General features: G+C 40.5%; 1 protein-coding gene across 1 annotated transcript in view; it reads left to right on the forward strand.

The window, feature by feature from the left end:
• The window catches only part of SYTL5 (synaptotagmin like 5), a 153,164-nt gene extending 141,977 nt beyond the window's left edge, over positions 1-11,187 (forward strand). The window contains exons 15-17 of the mRNA XM_027875540.1: positions 69-204; positions 8,343-8,551; positions 9,741-11,187. Of these exons, the coding sequence (XP_027731341.1) occupies positions 69-204; positions 8,343-8,551; positions 9,741-9,883 (488 nt within the window). The 3' untranslated portion in view covers positions 9,884-11,187. The remainder of the gene's footprint in view (positions 1-68; positions 205-8,342; positions 8,552-9,740) is intronic.
• The last annotated feature ends 273 nt before the right edge of the window (positions 11,188-11,460 follow it).

Consider the following 11,460-nt stretch of genomic DNA (forward strand, 5'->3'; position numbering starts at 1 on the left):
TATGTTTACCTCTTTGAAGGTTTTCTTTTGCAATTTTGAAAAATGCTTTTTTGTAATGGTTGATATAGGAAAGAAGACCTTTAAAAAGGGAAAGAAGAAAGAGCCTTCTTTGCTCCCTGGGGGACAATTAGAAGTGCTGATCAAAGAAGCCAAAAATTTGACAGCAGTGAAGTCAGGAGGTACTTCAGACACTTTTGTGAAAGGGTAAGTCTAACACACACACACACACACACACACACACACATTTCAGGTGATCATTAAGTAAACAGTTATTCTGCATTTACTATGTGAGTAGTGAATAGAATGTTGGCCTCAGAGTCAGGAAGACCTGGATTCAAATCCTACCTCTGACTATATACTGTTTGTATGACCTGGGGTAAGTCACTTGACCTCTCAGTGCCACCAGGCACCTTTCTTAAGAGTATAAATTGCAAAACAGACATTGATTTCCATTAATGGGGGATTTTTCTCACTGATAATTCCCTATTCCAATATATGGTTTCCTTGCCCTCCTCCCCCCTCCAAAAAAGAATGTGCAACTGAAGGACATTGACAGATAAGGAAGGAAAGAAGGGAGGAAGGAAGGAAGGGAGGAAGGAAGGAAGGAAGGAAGGAAGGAAGGAAGGAAGGAAGGTAGGAAGGAAGAAAAAATTTATTAAATACCTACTACATGCCAGAAACTGTGCTAAGTGCTTTATAGATATTATCCCATTTGGTCTTTACAACAACTCAGGGAAGTAGGTGCTACTATTATCCCCATTTTGCAGATGAGGAGACTGAGGCAGTCAGAGGTTAAGTGACTTGCCCAGAGTCACCTAGTTAGTAACTGTCTGACACCAAATTTAAACTTAGGTCTTTCTGATTCCATGCCCAACACATTATCCATTGCACTAACTGCCTCTTTGAAGTATTTCTAATTAAGTGTATAATGAAATGCCATTGGTCCTTGTATTATTTCTCAACTCTGGCAATTAGATAGGAAAATCATTTAATCTCTATGAATCTTAGTTTCCTCATCTGTAAAATGAGGATAATAATGTTTATACCACATACTTCAATGAGTTTCTGTAAGCAAAGTATTTTGAGAAGCTTAAATACTATATATAAATATAAGCTATAATAATCTAATCTCACTGTTTCACAGGATGATGATGTGAATAGAGAGTTGACCTGAAAACCAAGAAAGCTTGGTTTCAAGTCACCTAACCTCTCAGTGCTCTCCAAGGTTATTAATTCTGGAGAGGATGCTGACCTGCATTAGGAGACAGAGAGAGAGAGAGAGAGAGAGAGAGAGAGTGTGTGTGTGTGTGTGTGTGTGTGTGTATCACATACACACATAAATATATACACATATACACCACGTATGTATGTGCATATATATGCATGTGAATATATACAAATGTATATGTGTATTATGTGTGTATATATGTATATGTGTGTGTGTGTGTGTGTGTGTGTGTATATATATATATACACACATATATACGTATACTCCCTATACTAATGAAATCACAAGTCTAGTCACATCCCTTCATGGAATCAAGGGGCACTTTGGCCTACGAGATAGAGAGATAGTCAGGAAAACATACATTCAAATCCCTCTTCTGATTCATACTAGCCACATGACTCTGGGAAAGTCACTTCCTCTGGGTATCTCTAGGCAACTCTCCCACCCATCACAAACAAACATTTATTAAGCATCTACTCCTATGTACCAGGAATTATGCTAGTTGCTATGGATTTAAATGTAAAAAACCTGAAACAATCCCTCTTCTTAGGGAGCTTACATTCTAATGCGGTAGACAACAACTACATATATAAGTATTTATAGAATAAATACACAGAGAATAAATATAGATTGGTTAGGGAGGGAGGGAAGTAGCAGTTGGAGTGATTGGGAAAGGCTTCACGTAGAAGGTGGTACTTGAAAAGTGATGTGAAGGAAGAAAGAGATTCTGTGAGACAGAGGTGGAAGAAGTGCATTCTGGACATGGGGGACGGCCAGCACAAAGAGATGAGATGGGGTGCCATTCGTGAGAAATGGAGAGAAGCCAGTTTGGCTGGATCACAGAGCATGAGAAGGGGAAGAAATACAGCAAGGTTGGAAAGATAGATTGGGACCAGTTTGTGATGGACTTTAAAAACCAAACAGAGTAGTTGATATTTTATTCTGGAGGCAATAGGGATCCACTGGAGTCTATTAAGTAAGAAAGTGACACGGTCAGATCTTCACTTGAGGAAAATCACTTTAGCAATTGTACGAAGGATAGACTGGCATGGGGGAAGACAATTAAGGGGCCATTTCAGTGATCTAGTTGAGAGAAGATCAGTGTCTAGTCGCCATGCCTGGAATGCTTTCCCTCCAAACCTGTTTCTTAGAATCCCTGTCTTCCTTTAAAACATTACAATCACTACTCTCTCCATGAGGTCTTCTTTGGTTACCCCAAATGCCGGTGCTAACCTCTGTAAAGGTACCCTCTATCTCCTCTGTATCTACCTTATAGGAACTGCTATTTTGTCTCCCCCTTTCAGATGTAAGTTCTGTGAGGGCAGAAGTAGTTTTAGCTTCTGCCTTGCATTTCTGTCATCTAGCTCGACATATATAGCAAGGAAATGCTTGTTGATTATTGGTTAATCTGCTATATGAATGGAAAGAAGGGATCGGATGCAACAAATGTTGTGGAGGTAGAAACAGTGAGATTTGACAATGATTGCATGTGTGGGATGAATGAGGGAGAGTGAAGAGTTGATGGTAAAGACAAGGTGGTGAGCTGGCAAGACAAGCACGGGGGTGCCTTGGGCCATAAGCTGACCATAAGTTACAGAGAAGTTGTTTTGGTAAGGCAGTTTCTTCACTAGGAGCTTCTTATCCCTATGCAATCATAAGACTGAGAAAAGAAAGACAGTAAGTAGGGATGCCAAGCACCACCTTAATATAGTATAAATTAGAATATTAGATGTGCATGTTTAGAACTTCTACCTCATAAAGGACTAGCCTTTAGTACAAGCTACTGTATTTTGGATCTTTTTTTTTTTTTGCAAAAATTGTTTAATCTGTTTGCAACATATTTCAATAATGATCATCTCCAGAGAGCTCAGGACTGGCAGATTATTCCTGTGGGATTTCATTTCATTACTGGGAAGAAGAGGAAGAGTGAATTTCTAAGTGTAGTGTATTTTTATTTCATTCAATTATCTTTAGATTCTGGCAACATGCAGTATGTATGCTCAGCATGTGTGACTTAGACTAGGGCCTTCTCCATTGTTTTGTTCAGGGAAATATTATGGGAAGACATTATGCAAAAGCTATCCCCAGACAGTCTGGCTCATCGTTTCCTTAGAATTCCTCCCAGGAACAACAGAGACTTAGAAAGAATTATAAAGACTTCCCAGAAAGCAGTCTGAGCAAAATTCCATGACAGCCTCTTACAGTAATTCACTCAATTTAAGCCAAGGGATCAAGATACAATTGCCTCAATGGTCCATGAAGGCTTTAGGAAGTTTTTCTTAAATCAAAAGTTGAATTTAGTCACAATGACTCCAAGCCATCAGTTAGGAAAATTCCTAACATCTAGACAGATGTTGGACCCTCTGCTTAACTTTACACTTATAGCTATCTTGAGTTAACCCTTGACCTTTTTGTGATCAAAGTTAAATCTAGTTTACTGGAAACATTTAGGGAAAGAAACAGTAACTTGTAGTATAATGTCCTGGACAAGCACCAGGAAGACAGCTGGGAAAAGAACTGGCCTTTTTGCAGGGAGATTCCTCTCAGCCCAAATCTGCTCTGAGGAGCCTATAATGGTGGCTCTCCTAGATATCTCCCTCCTCTGCCACAATGTAGTCCTATCTTTGCTCTTCAGGGGTAGGCTGGAATGCAATACTTGCTCTGTCTTCTCAAATGAGTATAGTTCTAACTAGCTTGGTAATTTATAGTTAACCACTGGGTGTGGCCAAATTTCCTCAGCCTATCTGAACAATTCTTGTGCAATGTCACTACAGGTCAAAAGACTTTTTTTCAGACATAGTCTAAAGTATAACAATTTCAGTTTGTGACTGAGATGGAAGCACAGATGGCACTCCTGGCTGTTGACATTGATGACCTAGGAGGCAAGAGTATCTGAAGGGACTTCCTCGTGTATATTAAAGTTGCCAGGAATGAGGGTAGGGTTGGAGTGAAGAGAAGTCTAAGTCAGGAGCTGACCTCTGAAGAAAAATGAGTATGACATCTCTCAAGAGAAAGGAGGATTTTATGGGTGAGATAGAGTAAATTCCAAAGGAGGAGACTTCCTAAACAATACTGGTTAAGGTGGAGAGGATCTAGAAGTAGCAGTGGGGAGTGCCAAATATGCCAACTGTTCTACCCAGCCCAAAGCGTCAGGAGATACGAGAGGGATGCTCAGTTTTGGAGAGGGGAACAAGGGCTAAGCTGTCTGTAGGAGAAAACCAGGTTTTAGCTAAGGTTGGAATTTGTTAACAGCAGAGCAATGGTTTTGGAGAATCTGGTAGGAAAAGAGAGAGAGCATTGGAGGGGAGGGCTGAACAGGACAGAGATGAGAGCATAGGGCCAGGTAGTGGGAAAAAGGGATTTTTTTTAGAAATGGAGGCTTTGAATCAGAGGGACTAAAGCAAGGGGGTCAAACTCATACAAGAGGACTGAAAAATTACTGAGTGCAGCCAGATCCAGATTAAAATATAATTGAAAGAGTTTTAACAAAATAAATAAAAACACAATATAACAGAGATGATGTTAATTTGTGTTTTTTTGTTGTTGTTGTTGTTGTTTGCTTTTTTGGAGAGGCAATCGGGGTTAAGTGATTTGCCCAGGATCACACTGCTAATAAGTGTCAAATATCTGAGGCCAGATTTAAACTCAGGTTCTCCTGACTCCAAGCCTGTATCTACTGTGCCACCTAGCTGCTCCAATTTTGTAGTTTTTTAAACCAATCTGTGGAGGTCAGGGATTCATTTCAATCTGAGCTTGACATGGCTAGAAAAGGTCATCAGGTAGGAATGTGCCAGCCATGTGACTGAGTAATAGCCAGTAGAGAGTAGTTTATAGACCGAACCTCTTATAATCATTGTTGGAATGAAAGAGCTTCTGGGTATTTTTCCAGGGGAAGAGATGACTGACAGTCACTACTCCAGGAGGCTCCTGAGATAAAGGATGCTTCTGCAGTCCTCTTCTCCAGATCTAGCCCCCTCAGGTACTTTCATTTGATCTCAGTGATGGAGTTAATTATGGCTAGACTTTTTCAAATCCTCTGAGGTTAGTTAAAAGCTGTGGGCCTAAAGGAAAAGTCAGGTGATCCCAAAGATACTCAATGCTTTCATTTCCTAAATGAGGCTCCAGTACTAGCCATATGACCAGTGAAGTACAAGTCTCAGGGAGTATCACAGCAATAATAATAAAATAACCACACCCTTACTATTTATACAGAGTGAAGCTTTATGTTTTAACAACTTAAAACTGCACCTAGATTTTTAGGACACTCTGTATGTGCATCGCACATGTACATCACACTTGAAGGCTTACAAAATACTTCCTTCACAATCCTCTGAGTCATATATTGTAAGCATTTTTATCACCAATTTGCAGAAGAGGAATTCTACTCAATTCAACAATCCTCTTACTAGAAAGTCAACCAAGTGAGCAAGGCACAGAAATAAAAATAACGCATTCGCTGCCCTCAGGGAGCTTAGATTCTGATTGGAAACTCCTAGATCATTCAGCCAGGATTTGTTATTCTAAACCCTAGTCTCCTGAATCCAGTCTAGTTTTAAGCCATTGTAGGAAAGAGAAAATATCTAATCTCCACAGTTCACAACCGTGCACAGGGTATCTCAAAGGTTTTTGTTACTGTTGTTCAGTCATGACTGACTCTTTGTGGCCCCATGTGAGATTTTCTTGGCAGAGATACTGGAGTGGTTTGCCATTTCCTTCTCCAGATACTGGAGCGGTTTGCCATTTCCTTCTCCAGATACTGGAGTGGTTTGCCATTTCCTTCTCCAGCTCATTTTACAAATGAGGAACTGAGGCAAACAGGGTGAAGTGACTTGCCCAGGGTCACACAGCTAGTAAGTGTCTGAAACCAGATTTGAACTCTTCCTGATTCCAGGTCTGACATTCTATCTACTGTACCACCTAGAGTCTGCTAATTAGCTTTTAATTTAATTTAACTGTTAATTGTTTTAATAGCTTCAGTTAAAGCTGAAAAATGCACTGAGATTTTTGGGATATTGTGTGTGTGTGTGCACATATGTGTATACATGTATATGCCTATATATATACATATTTGCATTATACAACTTGCATTACATATATATATATATTTGCATTATACTGTTAACTGAGATTACAATTCAAATATGCCATCCGTCTAAATTAATCTCAACCATTAAGAAGTTTCATCGTCTGAGGTCCCAAGGGCTTCCTTTTTGGAGATCAGACCTAGACAAGACCTGAATTCTACTCTTTCCCGGGATGGGAGTGCAGGGGACAGGGGAGAAAAGAAGCCTTGAACTTTTTTCCTCTGGTTGAAATGGGGACTTTAGTCCCATAACCACCCCCTTGTGGAAGTGAAGCATTTTTCCTCTTTATTTTGTGGGAGCCAGAATCTTCTTACAGTTGCCTTACCCCAGATGAGAAAGCCAGCATTAAAATATAGGATGCTAAAATATAGGAACTTAACCCAAGACACAGAACAGAAAGTTCTTCGCTTATATGTAAGAGAGTTTACTGACCAACAAGGTGGGGATGAAATGATATGCATCTTCCTATGAAAGATATGGATATTCTTAATTGGCATTTAGTTGGGAGGAAAAAGAACATATCCTGTACCTGGAGGGCTTAGCAGACTTTTGTCCAAGAGGGGACTGGCGGCCAATCCACCTCAGGGACTAAATTCCACTCTCAGCATTCTGTTCTCATCTTTCTATGGCCCCCCAAAATAAAATAAAATAACCACCATAAATATTAGAACCTGAATCACAACACATAGAGGTAGCAGAACCAACCAAGTTATTCCCAGTCCCTGATCCTCACTGGTGAGTGAGAATGCAGTCAACAAGTCTTCCAGTATTGGGAGATATCCTTAATTTCAGTAGAGTTGACGTTAAAGAAGAGATGTTAAAGAAGAGACACTTTGCTGCTGTACCCTAACAATCAAGGAATTTTTCTATCTGACTTGCAGCTGAAACCTTCCATATGTATTGTCTTCCCAATTTCAATATTACTTTTCTTTTTGTAACCCCAGTACTTAGTATAGTACTTTGTACAAAGTATGGGCAGCTAGGTAGCTCAAAGGATAGAGTGCTGGGCTTGGAGTCAGAAAGATTTATCTTCCTAAATTCAAATCTAGCCTCAGACATTTACTAAAGGTATAACCCTGGGCAAGTCATTTAATCCTGTTTGCCTCAGTTTCCTCATCTGTAAAATGAACTGGAGAAGGAAATGGCAAACCACTCCAGTATCTTTGCCAAGGAAACCCCAAATAGGATCACAAAGAGTTGGGCAGGGCTGAATAACAATTATACAGAGTAAGTGCTTAATATACGTTTTATTTATTCATTCAGTGGGCATGCCTGTATCCTCCCTAGGGAGGTGGCCTCCCTTTGGCTTGATTAAGTTGATTAGGGAACTCCTCTGATCAATTGTTTATAAATATAAAGGGTACAGTCTCATAGGTTAGGAAAATTAATTCAAAAATCATCCCACCCATCCCATCAAACCTGAGTTTTGTACTCTGGTAGAGGAAGGGAGAGGGAATGTTTCCCATTGGGACATTATAGAGAGGACCTAAACATCTCCTGCAGCATATAAATTTTATTATTATTTTTAAAATTTGTGTTACATAAATAATAAAGGAAATTATTCTTGCTTTGAAGAGCTAGTAAGTTTTCCGTAACTAGTTAGTCTTAGAAGTTAAGCTAATTTTTTTTAAAAAATCATGGTTTTAGATAAAAAGAAGAAAAGAGAGAGAGCATAACTTTTTTTGTGAGACGTCTTAGAGACACACAAAATAAAATCTGGTACAATCTAACTTTCTCCACAAGTTTAATCACCAATGTTTCCATTTTTTATGGAAGGAATAGATAGGAACAAGGTTGAAAAGGGGAAAAGAAGACATTTACTACCTACCTCTCCATCTCCAAGAAATAAGCCATTCTGCCAATTAAAATCCAAACTAAACTAGGCATTTGGAGACCAAAGGCTAGGTCAAAGTCAGAGCAGGGAAGGACAAGCATGAAAAAGACAATTAGTATGGGAATTCCAAATGACTAAAGACATACAGAATCCTCTCTCATCTGGTTAATTTTGTGATTTGCTTTTTCTCTTCCAGGTACCTGCTTCCCGATACCACCAAAGCCACCAAACACAAAACTCCTGTAATCAAAAAGAACGTTAATCCCCAGTGGAATCATACTTTCGTATTCAGTGGCCTGGATCCCCAGGATATCAAGAATGTTTGCCTAGAATTGACAGTCTGGGACAAAGAGGCTCTCTCCAGTAACATATTTCTTGGAGGCGTTCGATTAAACTCTGGCAGTGGTAAGTGACTGGTTAGGAATGGCCAGTTTCCTTATTCTGTTCCATGAGTTGGTATAGGATAGTGGAATGGTTGCCAGTTCTGTAATTCTGTAATCTGCCAGGATTTTAAGAAAGCTCCCTCCAGATTCTCTAAATGAAAATCTTGTCTTTGCCTGCTAATGTTGAAAGTTCCCTTAGGGCAGCACAGTTAGAGAGAAAATGTAAGGATAGGAGGGATGACTGGGGAGCTTAGCTGGGACCATGTACTAAAAACTGGTCCAGGATGATTCCACCCATGTTCATGCTAAGGGAAATGGCTCATCCGAGCTGAAGCAACCATGGTATGTATGGGAAGAAAGCCTAGTATTGCTTCTAGCTGAGCTATATATGGTGTCAACCAGAGAGAAAATGTGAAGAAGAAAGAGTAGGAGCAAGAGGTCAGGTGAAGAGATGGTGATGAGGAGTAGAGGTGGGGGGGGGGAAGGGGAGCACAAGGAATTAGGAAAGCATTGCTAGATATTTCTTCCTTGTCTCTATATGTATTTTTTTTTTGGACTGTGTGGTACCAAGAGTAAGAGGGCTAAATTGAGTGATTTAAGATTTAGACTTAGGTTTGAATGCCACCTCTGCAACTTACTGATTACATATGACTGGTTGGGTCACATTCTCCCATTTTAATCAGAAGTCTTGGTTTTGAATCCCACATCTGACACTACCTCCGTGACCCTGGATAAGTCACTTTACCTCTCAGTAGCCCAGTCTTCTCATTTATAAAATGAGGATGTTGGACTCAATAAGTCCTCTCTAATTGTCCAGCCATGATGCTTTGAGAGAAATGGCCTTGAACACAAATGGAGGAATCTTCATGAGCTATCTGTGTGGCTTATCACTGTATTATTGCCATATCTGAATACAGGTCATACCCAAAAAAGTCAGAACTAAGAATATGCAGGTGTTGAATAGAAGCTTTACCTGCTTCCAGTTCTACAATCCATTGTCCTTTTGGAAAGATGATCTAGAGCACAAATTGTAAATCTTGCCAAGGAAAGACTTTTTTTTCCTCTGAAAATTATACTAGTTCGGTAAAATAGCTGAGGTATTAAAAGTGGTATTAAAAGAAGACCATTGTATTCTGGCAATTAGACCTTTAGACTGACTGAGAAGTTACCCACTGGCACTCTGTGGAAGTTGACCCTCTTCCATTTTTCAGGTATGAGTCATGGAAAGGAGGTGGATTGGATGGATTCTCAGGGCAAAGAACAGCATCTCTGGCAGAAGATGGCAAACAGCCCTGGGGAGTCTGTCGAAGGGATATTGATGCTGAGATCTAGCATGGGAAAACGTAGACCCTAAGAGGAGATTGGTTCTGCCCAAAGATGAGTCTCCAGCTGCCAGCCTGGCATCTCTGGTCTCATAGTCTCCTGAAAATAGCGCATCTGATTCCAGCAATTCCATTCCACTGGCATTTTGCACTTACGGATATTGGGACAGATGGGGAAAGACTTCCACGTCCTGAATGTTTGGGTGTTTTTGTTGTGTGACTTACATAACCTATATATCTACATGTCCCCAAGCCAGCATCCTTTTCATGATCCTTTTGTCTGAACATCAAGCGCCCTCTTTTCATCCTGTATTGTTGAAGAGTAATTCATCCTTGGATTTCACACACTGGGAGATTCAAGGGAAATGGCGTAAGGTCATATGAAACTAGGGTATAGCTATCAGGTCCCCAACCCCTTCCTGATGAGAATCTAATCTTGATTTTCCCAAAGTCTTAGGATTACCTGAGGGTGGAAAGGCAAAGGCTACTGAATTTAACAGGCATGATTACTTAGGGAAGAAGCTGTTGACCACCTTCCGCTCTCCACTGAGTGTCCCCATGAAGTGAAAGCAGAGCTGGCAGCCCTTAAAAGGCTGAAGCTCAAAGTCTGACTGGTAGGTTGTGATGAACCTGGCACAAATATGTTTGCCATCTATACTAACCTCAAAGGAGCCTAAAATGATTCCCTCTATATGCCTCTGCCCTTTTGTTTACATTCACTTTCTGGCAGTGACTTCCATATTAAATGAAGAGAATCTTCAGTACCTCTTCTGCCCCACTATGGGACAGAACAAGCACAGATGTTTACCATGGTCTCTTCCCCCTCCTTCTGTAACTTAGAACCTTTGGACATTACCCCCAAGACAGATCCTATGAGGCCATCGTGGATTGATCAGGCATCAAACATGGTTGAATTATGGAGCTGTAGAGCAGGAAGGGACCTCTCTGGCCATCTGGTCCGTTTTACAGATGAGTAGTTCAGAAAGAGGAAACACAATGAGGCAGAGGCAGAGGAGGAACCAGAACCCTGGGACAAAGGACAGTCCAGAGCTTTCCCCACTATCCCAACTGGCATCACAGAATGATTCCCAGGAGGTACAGAAGTAGGACACCAAGAAGGTAGGTGGGTGAGTCCTGAACAGACATGAATATCAGTATCTTCAGAAGTCTTCACATGCCTCCTCTTTTCACCTTTGCATTCAACACCATGCAAGCTTCTTTAAGTGCAGAGACTATTTCATTTTGTCCTCATTTCCCAACATCTACACATTGGGCCTGACACATAGTAGATGGTAAATAAATACATGTTGATTGTTTGATTAATCTGTCCAGTTTGGTGGAGAGGGCTGGTAGGGGAAGGGAATAAACATTTACTAAGTGTCTACATTGTGCCAGGCTGTGCTAAGCACTTTACAAATATTATTTCATTTAATCCTCACAACAGTCCTAGGAGATAGGTGCTGTTACTACTCCCATTTTACAGTTGAGAAAACTGAGGCAAACAGAGGTTAAGTGACTTGCCCAGGAGAACACAGAAAATGTCTGAGGCTCAATTTGGACTTTGATCTTCCCTATTCCAGGCCCAGCACTCTGTCCCCTATGCCACCTA

This window comes from Vombatus ursinus, unplaced genomic scaffold (genome assembly GCF_900497805.2).
Source record: "Vombatus ursinus unplaced genomic scaffold, bare-nosed wombat genome assembly UNPS02014809.1, whole genome shotgun sequence".
NCBI lineage: Eukaryota > Metazoa > Chordata > Mammalia > Diprotodontia > Vombatidae > Vombatus > Vombatus ursinus.